General features: G+C 40.8%; 1 protein-coding gene across 1 annotated transcript in view; it reads right to left on the bottom strand.

Annotated features, from left to right (window-relative positions):
• The window catches only part of SLC44A3 (solute carrier family 44 member 3), a 323,586-nt gene that overhangs the window by 76,005 nt on the left and 231,200 nt on the right, over nucleotides 1-16,381 (bottom strand). Inside the window, 2 exon segments of the mRNA XM_045036232.1 lie at nucleotides 13,420-13,513; nucleotides 14,438-14,574. Of these exon segments, the coding sequence (XP_044892167.1) occupies nucleotides 13,420-13,513; nucleotides 14,438-14,574 (231 nt within the window).

The raw sequence follows: 16,381 nt of genomic DNA, 5'->3' as shown, positions 1-16,381 counted from the left end.
GAGAGAGAGGGAGACACAGTAGAATCATCAAGATTAAATATAAAACTTTTTTCTTAATGTTTATTTTTGAGAGAGAGAGAGAGAAAGAGAGAAACAAACAAACACGGAGTGCGAGTGGGGAAGGGGCAGAGAGAGAGGGAGACACAGAATCTGAAGCCGGTTCCAGGCTCTGAGCTGCCAGGACAGAGCCCCAGGTGGGGCTTGAATTCCCAAACTGTGAGATCATGACCTGAGCCAAAGTGAGATACTTAACTGACTGAGCCACCCAGGCACCCCAACATAAAATTTTTATTCGGAGTTTACTAGCCAAATAAATTCATGTTAGCACTTGTAAGATCTGTCAAAAAAAAAAAAAAAAAGATAGCTTAGGATAATGGCTGACTTTACCTAATGTTTAATGAAGTTTTTGTAGGTAAGCTAACATAATTATTAAGGACAAGTACTTTAAGTAGATGTAAGCAAGATAAAAGTTTACAAATGAACTTTTTAGCACTATTTATGTCTACTTAAATAGTTTTCTCAAAACAATTTTTTTTTGGTAACCTAAAAACCTTAATGTTTTGCTGAGTTAGGTTAAATGAGGAGTTAAGTTAAATGAGGAATAAATTCATTCAATACCTACACATCATTTCCAAATAAGACAAAATACTAAAATATTAATTGCTAAGCATAGGTTTATCCACTTTTGGTTACAGAGAAATTAAAAGATATTTGGATATGTTAATGCTATACTTTAACATATTCCAAAAGGTACATGCTTTTAGAAATTTTGAAATATATTCATAAATTTGCAAATTTAAAGAATGCACCTATGTGGCTCAGTAGGTTAAGTGTCTGACTCTTGGCTTCAGCTCAGGTCATGATGTCGTGTTCTGAGATAGAGCCCCACACATTGGGCTCCAAGTGAAATCTGTTTGGGATTCTCTGTCTCTTGTGTGCTCTCTCTCTCTCTCTCTGCCCTTCCCCTGCACGCGCGTGCGCGCGCACACACACACACACACACACACACACACACACGTGCTCTTTCTAAAAAAAAAAAAAAAAGAATGCTGATATGACACCTGATAGGTTGATATGAATGTCTCCATATTCAAAGGAAGAAGGATGTGTTTTCAGTGAAAAAAACAAAGGTGTGAGAAATGGAGATGCATTTTTTGTTATGGAGAAAAAAAGTAATTTTGTCCTAAAATAAGGCTGGTTGTTTAAAGAGGAAAAACATAGGACAAAATCAGAATGTAGAAAAGTTGTAGAACATTTGTGGAAAAGGAATCTCTGAAAAGGAATTTTAATGTGCAGTCAAGCTGGTTAAGATTAAAATGAATTCATTTTAAAAAATAAGTTTTGATATCAGGTAAGCTGGTACAAAATTAGAATTTGGTTTTCTCTCTGGTAAAAAGGCAAGATTTTCTTGGACTTTTGGTCTCCTTTCATAAAATGGTGAAAATGTCTTTACATTTTAAGTATTAAATTTCATAATGACCTGTGACCCTATTTAGGCAAATGGTTTAACACCTTTTTTTCTTTTTTTTTTTTGATACTTTGACAAACTTCCTAAAATCACATGTTAAGTGAAGTCTTTGACCTGGAATATTCCAAAACTTTGTTAAACGAATTAGGCTTATTTGATATGTAAATTACAGGGGACACCTCGTCAAATAAGTAATTCTAAGCCTCTGTCCTTTACATCATATTTGTAAGATTATGTCACATGTGGATAAAGTCCATTCTGTTACAGTCCACAGAAGGATAAATGTGCTTGTAACATGCCAACAGTCTGCTCTAAACCTGGAGAAATTAAGATGGGTAAACAATAGCTGTACATTAAACAGTTTACAGTGTTAGTTAAGTGTTAAGTGTTGTGGCCAAGATGGCCAACTGGTTCTTCCTGATTCCCTGACAAACCCCATTTTTTAATTTTTGCATTCCTCTACCCACTCTGGGGTGTTTAAGATGAATTACAATTGGGGCTCCTGGGTGGCTCAGTCAGTTAAGCTTCAAACCGGCTCAAGTCATGATCTCACGGTTCATGGATTCCAGCCCCGCGTGTTGGGCTCTGTGCTGACAGCTCAGAGCCTGGAGCCTGCTTCGGATTCTGTGTCTCCCTCCCTCTCTGCCCCTCCCCTGCTCATGCTCTGTCTCTGTCTCAAAAACAAATATAAACACTAAGATGAATTATAATTAAACACTGCTGGGGAGACTTCTATAATAAGACTGTGAAAAACATTTACCATCAATGTCTAACCTGTCAGGTCCATAGGTCTGGAAAAATTTTTGTTCACAGAGGCCTCAAACCTCCTCCCTCTTTGAACATCTCCAGCTGGACTTCATTCAACTGCCACCTAGCATGGATTAACATGTTCTTGTTACTGGAGGTATGTTTTCTGGAGGGGCTGAAGGTTTTTCCTGCTGCAAGGTTGATGCCTCCCAACAAAAGCAAAGAAACTGTCAGAAAGTATGTTTCCTTCACCATCCCCCATGATCAAAGCACCACTGCATGGAGCAAATCATACAAACCTTAACAAGACCTCGCTAATGTTGTAGAATTCTATCAGTAAACAACTTTCTGCTGATCCTCTCCCGTGCTAGCATGATAAGCTACTGTAAGTCTTTTAAGTCTTATGCTAAAGCCCACCATCAACATGTTAAAGATGCTTTCCCTTACCCCAAGTTCAAAGGATCCTATTGGTCACAGTCTGGAACCTGGTGACTGGATATTGTGGAAACATCATTGCTGAAAAAACGGCTCTGAGCCCGCAGGAAGGGACCCTACCAAGTGTTCCAGAACACTGACACAGCTGTAAAACTAAAAGACATTGAGCCTTGGAAACACATCTCACAGCTAAAGAAAGATCTACCTGACACTGTTCTGCACACACGCTGGATACCTCTGCATCAATCTAGCCAGACTTAGACTTCATACTTTAAACGTAAACCCCCTTTTCCTTCTCTTCCTTTCCTGTACTGTGGCACTGGCCTGGAAAGATAGCTCCCTCATCAGTATCTCCCAGGCTGTTGCTAAGGGGGGAACCTCTTGTTTCAGGCTAAGAGAAAAATCTAACGGTGCCTCTAACATTTCACAAGCAAAATCAGACATCTAATTGGTTGACTCTCCTTAATTTACATTGCTGAGTTAAAAAGGACCTACCAAGGAGAGTTTCATGACCAGAATTCACTTCTTATGGCAGGTCCTTATTTCTCTGGTTAGAGATAAATGTAAGGGAGGCTATGATTAAAAACTCTCCCTTAAGTCTTAAAATTATTGCAAAATCTGCTGTTAAAACAATAGCAGCCCAGCAAAGATCCCTCTAGCCAAACTTGTCCTTGATACTAGAACAATTCTTGATTATCTTTTAGCTGAGCAAGGAAGTGTCTGTGCCTTGGCCAACATCACCTGCTGTGTCTGGATTAACACTTATGGGGAAACTGAAATTCAATTACATAAAATCACAGAACACATCACTTGACTTAAAAAGATGACCCCTTCCATGGGGTCCTGGGGACCATGGTTCTAAAGTGCACTCCAAATGTTGGGAATTATCCTATTTACAGGGGTCATAATAATCTCCCTGGTGCACTGTATTCTCTCAAAAGCTTTACATGCATGATCACAGTGGCTCACCAACAAACAAACGATCTCCCTAAGACTGGAATGTCTAAGGAACGAAGAAAATAAACCACTTAAAGAATGTACACCTGAAGCCATGTCCTGTGACTATTACAGAGGTTAAGCAAAAATATCATGACCTTTGGATACAACACAAAGGAACAATAAAAACTGCAAGAACTTCAGAGCAATAGTTCAATTTTGATCACATCTCTCAGTTACTTGGAGAATCTAATCAAAATGGAGTAACTGTTAAAAAAAGAAAACTATAAGGGCACCTGGGTGACTCAATCAGTTGAGCATCCGACTTCGGCTCAGGTCTTGATCTCACAGTTTGTGGGTTCAAGCCTTGCGATGGGCTCTGTGCTGATGACAGCTCAGAGCCTGAACCCTGCTTCAGATTCTGTCTCTCTCTCTGTCCCTCCCCTGCTCATACTGTCTCTCAAAAATAAATAAACATTAAAAAAAAATTTAAAAAACAAAACTACAAGGGCACCTGGGTGACTTGGTTAAGCGTCTGACTTCGGCCCAGGTCATGATCTCACAGTTCGTGACTTGGAGACCCACATTGGCTCTGTGCTGCTGGCTCAGAGCTTGTAGCTGGCTTCAGATTCTGTGTCTCCCTCTCTCTCTCTGACCCTCCCTTGCTCACACTCTGTCTCTCTCTCTCAAAAATAAACAAACATTGAAAAAGAAAGAAAGAAAGAAAGAAAGAAAGAAAGAAAGAAAGAAAGAAATCTATATGCCCCAAATGGTGTCACTTAGACCAAATTTCCAAGCCTGGGGCTTAATATCTAATCTAGCTGCACTTTCAAGTCCCCGCCCCCCCCCCCCCCCCCCACCGTGTAGTCTTAACCAGTCAGCCAGGAATTTTTCAGTTAGCACCATATGGATGAAGTAATCTACATAAAGCCCCTTCCTTTTCCTAAGGGAAAGAAAGCTACCTTGCCTGGAACAATCCTTTCCTTTTGCTAATAACTTTCTTATCCCACCCACCTTCCTATAAAAACCATTTTGTGCAACTTCTCAGAGCTCTCCTCTACCTGCTGGGTACATGCTGTCTGATTCATGAATTCTTTAATAAAGCCAATTAGAATTTCAAATGTATTCAGTTGAACTTTTTTTTTTTTTTTACATTTATTTACTTTTGAGACACAGAGACAGAGCACGAGTGGGGGAGGGGCAGAGAGAGAGAGACACAGCATCCAAAGCAGGCTCCACGCTCTGAGCTGTCAGCACAGGGCCCGACACGGGGCTCGAACTCACAGACCGTGAGATCATGACCTGAGCCGAAGTTTGATGCTTAACTGACTGAGACACCCAGGTACACCTGAACTTTGTTTTTTAACACCACATTGTCTTAATCACTGTAACTTCATAGTAACTCCTGAAATCAGCTGGTATGAGTCTTCTAACTTTGTTCTTCAAGAATTTTTTGTGTGACTGTAGGTCTTCAGCTTTTCTGCTTTTTTTTTTTTTTTTTTTTTTGGCATGAACTTGTCAATTTCTACAAAAATTATGTTGGGGGCGCTACATTGAATACGTAGGACAATTTGTGGAGAAATGACATCCTAACAATATTAAAACTTCCAACTCGTGAACAAGGTCTATCTCTCCACTTATTTTGGAGTTCTTTAATTTCAGCAAGGTCTTAACGTTTTCAGTCCACATCTTCCATGTCTTCTGTTAAATTTATTCCTAGCTATATTCTTCTGACGCTAAACATGGACTTTACAAATTATTTCCTAATTGTTGCAAATACATACAAATGCAATTTGACCTTGTATATTGCAATTTTGTTAAGTTCATTTAGTAGTTACTTTATAGATTCTTTTGGCTTTTCTATATAAACAATTAGGTCATCTGTAAAAAAGATGGTTTCATTTCTTCCTTTCTATTTCTTTTCCTTCCTCTTTTGCAATTCCTAGGATCTCCATTACAATGCTGAATGGAAGTGGTCAGAGAAGATAATCTTGCTTTGTTCTCAGGTAGGCAAGAATTCAATAGTTCGCAGTTAAGTATACTATTAATTGGAGACTTCTCACTGACGCTCTTTTATCAGAGAACATTCTCAGCTATTCCTAGGTTTCTAAATATTGTTACATTAAATGCAATGCTGTAATTTATTTAAGCAGTCTGCTACTGACAGCCACGGAGATTGTTTGCACTCTTCTGCTCTTACAAACACTGCAGTGAATACATTTGTACAAATGTCATTTCATACTCTACAGGTATACCTGTAGATTAAATTTCTAGAAGCACAAATGATTAACTTAAAGGCATATACATTCTTCACCAATGAATATTGATGAATTGCCCTCCTCAGATCTCTGCCTCAGCAATGTATGAAAGTATCTATTTCCCTACACCTTTGTCAGTGGAGTGCACCATCCAACTTTTGGATGCTGTCACCTAAACATCGGGAGTGTGAAAACATCAGCATTTCCCCTATCGTGAGGGAGGTCCAGCCTCTTTTAATATGTTTAAACAACACTATTTTTTTCTTTGAAGCATCTATTCACATTTTTTATCTCATTTTTTATACTGAGATATGGTCTTCTAGAAGTTGGATTAATAAGATTTTTTACAAATTAGAGAAACTAACATATTTATACAAATTGCAACTTATTTGCCTGTTAACTTTGCTTCTAGTGTTTTCTCAGGCAGAGATGTTCATTTCATCAATTGTTTAATTTTATGTCTTCTGAGTTTTAAGTCATGGATAGAAGGCTCCTTTACTTTCAGGTTATAGAAGAATTCTCCCATGGCTTCTTATACTTTCCAGTTTCACTTTATACATTAAAATCTTGAATCCACTTGGAATTTATTCATATAAGGCATGAGGTTTGGATCCAGCTCTTCCCCTGGATGCCTGTCCAGTTGGGACAGTCGCTCAATAGCCAGTCATTTTGTCACTGATTTGTCACTTTTATCATGTACTAAATTCCTGTAAGCCTTTGGGTCTATTCCTGGATTGCTTAGTATCTTCTATTGATTTTTCTACACATGAACTAGTGCTGTCACCAGCTAGACCCCAAGACAGGGTCTTTATTGCTCGTCTGCTGGTACCTGCTGACCTCTGTCCTACATTTTCCCTTAAATCCTTCTTTCCAACTTCTCTCTTAATCCAGACAAAAGACCCAAGGGGCATAGCAACTGTGGTCGAAACAGAAACTATCCCTCAAACAATAATGACTGTCCTGAGGAAGAGTGCCAGCTGGCCCAGACCACCCACACAAGTTTGAGCTTAACCCCTGACTCACACCTGCATAGGACCATGGAGTGACCCATGGAGTGAGAGACAGTTACCTTTACCTCATTATAATACTAAAATGTCCACCCAAAGAGAAGCACAAGTCTCATTTACGTAACATACAATGTACCCACAGGCACGTTTCCTCAAGGTGCAAGCACGAACTTGCCTCCCTCTACATTAGGTGACAAGGCTTTGCTTTCTAAATATTCATCTTAACTGTAAATAAAAGGAACCCATTCACCCCTGCTGGGGAAGTCACAGCTTTGTAAATTATTCCCCATAATTTCCTTCTTCTTGGCAAATAAAGTTTCCTTTGTGTGATGACTTACCTGGTGGAGTTTCTACCTGGGACTCACCAAGGAGGAAACTCATTTTAGTTCAGTTACAGGGCCACAGTATTTTAATTATTAAATTTTATAATACAATAATTTTTAAAAACTGTAAGGGCTAGTCTCCATTGTTTTTCTTTTTCAGATTTTTTTTTTTAATTTTTAAAAAACTTTCCTTACAAATTTAAAATCAACTTATCTAGTTACTGAAAAAAAAATCTGCTTGCTTTGTTTGTAATCATGACAAATTTATAGCTTGACTTAGGGAGAAATGACATTTTTTATAATGCTGAGTCATACTGTCAACAACACCGTCTTTCCATTTAAGTATTCCTTATACCTCAGGAACATATTAAAATGTTCTTTTTAATAAAAAAAATCAATCCCATTTGCAACTTCACCAAAACCAATTAGATACCTAGGAATAAACTTAACCAAAGAGGCAAAAGATCTATACTATGAAAACTATAGAACATTTATGAAAGAAATGGAAGAGGACACACGAAAATGGAAAAACATTCCATGCTTATGGATTGGAAGAACAAACATCGTCAAAATGTCTATACCACCCAAAGCGACCTACGCATTTAATATAATCCCCATCAAAATACCACAGCATTCTTCTCGAAGCTAGAACAAACAATCCTAAAATTTGTATGGAACCACAAAAGACCCGAAAAGTCAAAGCAATCCTGAAAAAGAAAAACAAAACCAGACGTATCACAATTCCAGATTTCAAGCTATATTATAAAGCTCTAGTCATTAAGACAATCTAGTATGGGCACAAAAGCAAACATATATCAACGGAATAGAATAGAAAATCCAGAAATGGACCCACAACTCTATGGTCAACTAATCTTCAACAAAGCAGGAAAGAATATTCAACAGAAAAATAAAGGCAGTCTCTTTAATAAATGGTGTTGGAAAAACTAGACAGCAACATGCAGAAGAATGAAACTGGCCCACCTTCTGACACCATATACAGAAATAAACTCAAAATGGATGAAAGACCTAAATGTAAGACAGGAAACCATCAGTATCCTAGAAGAGAACACAGGTAGTAACGTCTTTGACATCAGACATAGCAACTTCTTACTAGATATGTCCCTGAGGCAAGGGAAATAAAAGCAAAAATGAATTACTGGGGCCTCATTAAAATAAAAAGCTTCTGTACAGCTACGGAAACAATCAACAAAACTAAAAGGCAGCCTATGGAATGGGAGAAGATATTTGCAAATGAAATATCTGATAAAGGGTTAGTATCCAAAAATCTATAAAGAACTCAGCAAACTTAATACCCAAAAACCAAATAACCCAGTTAAGAAATGGGCAGAAGACGTGAATAGACAATTTTCCAAAGAAGACATCCAGAAGGCTAACAGATACATGAAAAGATGCTCGACCACATTCATTATCAAAAAAATACAAATCAAAACCATGATGAGATACCATCTCATGCCTGTCAGAATGGCTAAGATTAACAAAAGAATAAACAACAGGTGTTGGTGAGGATGCAGAGAAAGGGAAACACTCTTACACTGCTGGTGGGAACACAAACTGGTGTAGGCACTCTAGAGAATAGTATGGAGGGTCCTTAAAAAGTTAAAAATAGAACTACCCTATGATCCAGCAACTGCACGACTAGGTATCTACCCAAAGGATACAAAAATACAGATTCAAAGGGGTACATGCACCCTGATGTTTACAGAAGCATTATCAACAATAGCCAAGCTATGGAGAGAGCCCAAATGTCCATCAACCGATGAATGGATAAAGATGATGTGGTATATATATATACAGTGGAATATTACTCAGCCATCAGAAGGAATGAAATCTTGCCATTTGCAATGATGTGGATAGAGCTAGGATGTATTATGCTAAGTGAAATAAGTCAGAGAAAGACAAAAACCATATGATTTCACTCATATGTGGAATATAAGAAACAAAACTGATAAACATATGGGAGGGGGAAAAGAGAGAGGGAAACAAACCATGTGAATGTCTTAGAGAACTGAGGGTTGATGACAGAGGGAGGTGGGAGGGAGGCGGGCTAGATGGGTGATGGGTACTAAGGCGGGTACTTGCTATCATGAGCACTGGGTGTTGTATGTAAGTGAATCACTGAATTCTACTCCTGAAGCCACTATTGCACTGTATAACTAGAATTTAACAAAAACTTGAAAAAAAAATGATGTCATAAATAAATAAATAAAGTGTTCTTTTCATGGTTCTTGTATATTTGTTACATTTGTCTCTAGGCACTGAAGTACCCAGTTCGTTTTTGTATTTCTTCTCACTGCGGTAAAAGTTGTCTTTTAAAAAATATAGGAATGCTGCAGATTTCAGTTTATCAATTGTGTTCCCTGACACCTAAATAAATTCTCTTATCAGTTGTAGTTTTTCAGCTAATTTCTTTAAAAAAGTTTTTTTTTTTCAAATGTTTATTTATTTTTGACAGAGAGAGAGAGAGAGAGAGAGAGAGAGCGAGAGCGAGCATGAGTTGGGGAGGGGCAGAGAGAGACACAGAATCTGAAGCAGGCTCCAGGCTCTGAGCTATCAGCACAGACGCGGGGCTCGAACCCACGAACCATGACATCATGACCGAGCCGAAGTCGGATGTTCAACTGACTGAGCCACCCAGGGGCCCCTCAGCTAATTTTCTTACCACCGCAGAGTAATTTTACTTCCTGCTCTCTGAGTTTTAAACCTCTAATTTTTTTCCTTTTCTAGTACTAAACAGTCTTTTTTTAAACAATTTTTTAACGTTTATTTATTTTTGAGAAAGAGACAGAGTGCGAGCAGGGGAGGGGCAGAGAGAGAGGGAGAAACAGAATCCAAAGCAGGCTCCAGGCTCTGAGCTGCCAGCACAGACCCCGATGCAGGGCTCGAATTCACAAGCTGTGAGATCATGACCTGAGCCAAAGTTGGACGCTTAACCGACTGAGCCACCCAGGCATGCCCCTACTAAATAGTCTTAATACCAATAAATCTGAATTGTTTTTAGAGCAAATGTTTTCTGAACTTTCAATTAGTATTTCTGAAAAATAAGGTCAGATGTAAATCTAATGCCATTTTGTTTTTCCCCAAACACAATTCTCCCTAAGACATTAATTTTGTCAACAAGGTTTGTTAAGATGGTGCTTTTCAGGCATTTCATAACCCTGTGCTGGTAAAGAATGACCCATCTCAGCCCTGAGAGTGACAGAGAAGCATGTAAAGTGTGGGTCACCCCTGATGTGTGTGGTTGACCAGCTGCCCTCTGAGGACTTGATTAGCTGGGGCAGGGGGTGTGACTGGGCCCCAGACCGTGGTTTCTTCCCCACTTCTCCTTTTCCTCTCTCACCAGCAAAACCACTCAGATTTGCAGGAAGTAATTCGTAGAGCTGACTGTACATTTCGATGACGCTGTTGGAATTCAACGAGCAACTCAGTGATGTGCACGGGCACCCACGTGGGAGGTGAGGACTAGAACTTAATTGATGGAAAACCCCAAGCCTTTTGGATTTTAAATACATGGGGACTCAAAATACAATATTATGTGGAACCCCAAAGGGAAAAAGATACGCTTGCTTGTTATCTTCTGTCGTTTTTCACTGCTCTTAAAAGCTCCTACCTCGGGACACAAACCTTCTTGATATTCAGCCACTACTCTAAAAGGGTATGTTTCTCCTCACGTGATCGACAGAGGGAGAAGAAACAATTGGTTTAGTCAATAGAGGTATTTAGAAAATGTTTTTTGGCCCTGTGGCCACACTTCTCATGATTTCAAGCTTTCACTCTTGGCACTGCTCTTCCATGATAAATATGATAATTTCCATCTTAGAACAAACTCTTGCTTGTGTAGGAAAAGGAAACGGAGCCCTCAAGGCGATTTCTCTCTCCCTCTGTTGAGAAAGGTCAACCAGCAGGTTTGTCTTTCCATGGAAAGGTCTGCATTTGGGGGGTGAAAGGCCTAGGACAGGTGTCGCAGAAAAATGGGGACCCTAGGACACATGCTATGGGGCTCCCCATACCCCCACCTTGGTGTGCGCCCAAGGAGGCCATCTGCCAGGTAAAATAACAGCAATGAAGCCTTGACGGTTGGTTTTGGATTACAGAAAGATACGGACCCTGTTTGGGTTTGCAGGCCAGCTCCACCTGCTGCTTATGCCACTTTATGCTGCTCCTGCGTGAGTTTTTTCTACCATAAAACAGGGATGAAGACAAGGCCTACAGCACAGTGGTTTGAGGAGGTCCAGGTCAATGAATATGTCAAGAGCTTAGAAAGTACCTGGCAAGCATCAAAAGCTCAATAAATGCTCGCTATTATCAGCAGCAATATCAAGATACAAGCTTCCCATAGAATTACAGCCGCCATCCCATTGATAGGAAGAATTTATCTACCTCTGGTTAAATTACAGCCTGAAAAATTCCGTTCTCTTCCAGTTCCCTCTGCAGGCACACTTACAAATTGTGTTCCCTAGAACAATCTTCTCAGAAGACAAATACCATATGACCTCACTTATACTGGAATCTAAAATAGTCAATTTCACAGGAGCAGAGAGTAGAAAGGTGTTGGCTGGGGCCTGGGGGAGGGGAAATGGCAAAATGATGGTCAAAATGTACAAAGTTAAACCCCTCTCTTCAAGCGTTAAATAATTTTCCTTTAACCTACTAAGCCACTGTAGTTTACTTTTTTGGCTTTGGTTATGTTTCACTGAGAGATGTTTATGATATCTAACAAAACTCAGAATTTAAAAAATAAGATACAGAAAAATGCAATGGGACTCTCCTCTGCAAATAATTCTCTCCTTCCAGTTACTTGTAACACAAAGTATTTACTTTAGATGCCAGGACAATGGCTAACTATATTCTTTCCTCCTATGTAGCTAAAATCGACTGGAGTTTTATTTTTTATTTTTTAGCACCTGTTAGATCAGCGTTTTTCAAGCTATACTCACAACCCATTAGAAGATGGTGAAATAAACTGTTTTTAAAAAGTGAAACAGAATTGAAACCATTAGGACAAATCATTTGCAGTAAGGGAAATCTTGTTTTGACAGACTTGCATTTCTGTTTTATACTCACAAGGATGCGTGAAGGTGTATGTATAGATGGAATGAATACATTCTTTACTGTGGGTCCCAGCCAAGAGTTTGATAAACACTCTACTGGACGGTTGGCCCAATGCCCTGTTCTACTTCAATTATCATTACTTCTCAGGGATTTTGCACAGAGGTCTCATTCACTGTAAGTATATTTACAACTTTAAAAAAAAATTTTTTTTTTAACATTTATTTATTTTTGAGACAGAGAGAGACAGAGCATGAACGGGAGAGGGGCAGAGAGAGAGGGAGACACAGAATTGGAAGCAGGCTCCAGGCTCTGAGCCATCAGCCCAGAGCCTGACGTGGGGCTCGAACTCACAGACCGTGAGATCGTGACCTGAGCCGAAGTCGGACGCTCAACCGACTGAGCCACCCAGGCGCCCCTATATTTACAACTTTTAAAAGCATGGTAATGCAAAACAAACCAAGTCTTCCTTCAGAACATCTCAGCATCCTGACGGTGGCAATGATTAGTAATTGTGTTTTCCCCATTACCTTTCTCGATGGCTCAAATGTGAGCCATTTACCGTGGCAATACAACTACCGTGTCACCATTACAGCTTTATTCTACAAATATTTGTAAGGTACCTCCTATGTGCCAGGTACTACACTAGTTGATAGGAACGGCTGACTCTAAAAGGAGTTCACAAGTGGAATCCTTGAGAAGGACCTGTTTTCTGTCCTCATTGAGCAGGTGCTTTTGGTGGCCACTTGGCCTCGCCCATATAGGTCTGTTTCTTATGGAGACATCTAGAGTTGTAAAAACAATGTCTGGTTGCAATAAAAGAGAAAATACATTCTACTTTGTAATAAGTAGTTGGAGTAGAAAAAACACACACCAACTACCTTATCAAACCACTCAACTGCTGATTCGCATACGAATCCTGCTAGCTCCAGTGTTGTCATTTTCTGACTATGTGTATTTCCAGTGGTGAGTTTTCTCCTTCTGTAGCCTGGTTCCTAATCTACTGTCCATCATGTATAGTGCAGATAGCTCCTCCTTGTTTATCCCTGGCCTTCTGTAGACCGTAGGGCTCTACCAAATATCTCCTTCCTGCTTCCAACAATACCCACAAGAGCAACAGATGCAAGTACTCCATAACTTCTGTTGATGGATAAAGAAAAAATATGGAAGCTTTTTACCTCGGAGGAACCGGCAGCCTGGGACACAATGAGTCTGCATTTGGATTCTGGGTGTAGTTGATGGAATTCAAACTGTAAACACACAGGAAGGACCCTGGAAGCAGAAGACACACAGACTATACTATCTCCCTCTCATCTTTCTAGGGGAGCCAGTAAGAAAGCTACCATCCTTTTACCAAACCGAGAAGGAGATGGAATCAATCACTCAGGTTTAGAAAACACGTCTATAGATGATCTAAACACAGTAAGAATAAGCATCCAATTCGAGGTCAGACTGAGGCCTCTCTTTCTCTCTCTCCTAAATCTCAACTTAAAACTAAAAGTTATACAATTGGCACAAAAATTATTTGAAGGTTTTTTTTTTGGGGGGGGGGGGGAGGAATGATTTATTGCATAGGCTTGATATTTTTAACCCAGCCTTGCAAATAATTTTTTAAAAATCTGGCACATCATTTCACAGGCAGATAGAATTTGCAGCGGGTTGTCTCGAATTTCTTTTACTTTCCTTTTCTTGTTTAATCCCTGTAACATAAATCTCACGAGCAGGCTCAGGGCAAGGTGCTTCAGTTACGTAAACAATTAGTGCCAAGTATCCATGGGCCCCAACATTGTAATGAAAGAACATACTTGTCAGCAATTCGCTACAAAGCCGGCAGCTCCTCTCTAGGACTGGATGTGCCCTGTGCACAGAGCTCTCTGACCTCCGTCTGACGCTGCCTTTGGACCCTAAGCGTCAGTCTACACTATACTCTGTATGCAAGGCCATCCCCTGGCAGTGAGCAGAGAACAGCTAGGGTTTCAGATAAATTCCAGATAAAGCTGAATGAAGCTGTACAAGGCCCAGGAGAAAGCACTGATGGCCTCTTGCACACAAGAAGAGGCTACCACAGGCAATGACAATCTCCAGTTTTGCAGAGAAAGCAGTGCCAGGGGCATCTGTCACCTAGGTCTGCACAGGTTACCCCACTGTGGTTCCCGCCCTCAGGGGGAAGAGCGAGCCCCGTCCCCTGGTGCCTACCATTCTTGTCTGCAAAGAGCTGGACCTCTTCCAGGGTATCAAGCTGCTCTTCAGGGCAGCTCGACACGCACAGGATGGTGGAACTGAGCCTCACGTCCTTGACTTCCGGGTTGCAGGAATTCATAAAGAATACGTGTCTAGGAAACAGATAAAATGAGAATATCTTAGAGCGTATCCTCTCACTGGGTTTAATTAGGGGCCTTAAAACCCATGTTATCAAATGTGGGAATAATTAAGGCAAACTTTTATAGCCAAGCACCTCAGAATAATTTACCATGTATTATGCCTACTGGGGGTCATCTATGGAGTTGTGCAGCAGAGGAATCATGCTCAAATAGTAATAAAACTTCCTTTTTCCAGATTCAGCATTTCCTGGGAGAGAACCTAAGGGGTGACCTGAGGAAGGCGCCGAGGAAGGGAAAGGATTAAACTGCACATGGAATGCTAGATCAGGCCAGTGCGTGAACTACTAGCCAAGTCCACGGAAGACATATTTGCACTCGAGTGTTGAACTGTACTTCAGAGAATAGCTGACCTCAGGGGAGTGAGCAGAAAGAGGGAGGCCCCGGCTGTGAATGAAAAGCCTGCCTCTCTCCCCCACCTGCCAGTTTGAGAGCCAGGAAAGTCACGAGACCCTTCCCACTCCAACTGTTCCACCAGTGGGTAGATGGGGCCGAGAACAAAGCTGGTTGTTGCTATTAGCGGGGTCGTGAGCCAGGTTGGCACCGGTAGCTCCCAGACCATGCCCAACACCTCCCCAGGCTGTTGAGATCAGAGGGATGCCAGAAGGGGAGCCCCGGAGCCTGCCAGACAGGCAGTCCTGGAGGGACCTGGTGAAGGGGCGCGGGGAGGGGGCGGAACAGAGGGAGGTGGTATGATAGGAGACGGGGGAACAGATTTCCCAAATTTAGAATACACAGTTTAATTTTTTTTGAAATTGTGGTAAAATACACGTAAAATTTTACCATACTAACCATTTTAGGTGTAGAGCGCAGTGGCATTAAGTATATCCCCACCACTCACCCACAGAACTCCTTATAACCTTGCAAAACCCAAGCTCTGTACCCACTAAGCAAGCCCTGTGCCAGGCAACCACTATTCTTTCTGTCTCTGTGCGTTTGACTACTCTAGGGACTTGAGATAGTGAGATCACAAAGTATTTTTCTTTTTGTGACTGGCTTATTTCACTTAGCCTAACATCCTCAAGATTTACTCAAGTTATACCTCGTGTTAGAATTTCCTTCCTCTTTAAGACCGACTAATATCCCATTATATACACGTACAACACTGTGTTTGCTGATGGGACACCTGGTTGCCTCTACTTGTTGGCTCCTGGGAATGCATACTTTACATCTCCAAGAGGATGACTATTTCTCAGCATGCACGCATACATCCCCCCCTCGGGGGGGGGCTGCCCCCTTCTTCCTTCTCTTTTAAAGTGATCCCTAAGTGCAGGAGGAAATGTGTCCACGTGATCCACATCCAGCAATGCAGAGCCCCTCTCCTCAGGGGCAACACTGAGTGATAGAAGGGGCGTGGTCTGAGAACTGTATTTGGTGACTCCAAACTTGTACTCAGGACCTATTCAGACCTGCAACATTCTCTCGTAGGAGGGGCTTTTGATCATCAAGTCTCAAAAATTACTTCAAGGCAGCCTCCATCTTAGAAAAACCATGGCCAAGGCTTTCTTGCCTCTCAGGGGATTCCAATTTCTTCTCTTCCTTTTCTGTTTCTGTGTTGGAGTTGGGGGGTAGTGAGACTACAGTGCCATAGTTGAGACCACAAACTGGGGAGGGAGTGGAACACAAGTTCCCAGAATTCCCAGGTGGGATTCAGGAATTACCACACAGATAAAATACTGTGGATGATGTACAACTGGTAACATCAATTGGTAACATGATTCTGATACATTATGGATAACAATAGTAGCCACTAACAGATTAA

The sequence above is a fragment of the Felis catus genome, chromosome C1 (assembly GCF_018350175.1).
Source record: "Felis catus isolate Fca126 chromosome C1, F.catus_Fca126_mat1.0, whole genome shotgun sequence".
Classification (NCBI taxonomy): Eukaryota; Metazoa; Chordata; class Mammalia; order Carnivora; family Felidae; genus Felis; species Felis catus.
This window is presented reverse-complemented; position numbering and strand designations above follow the sequence as displayed.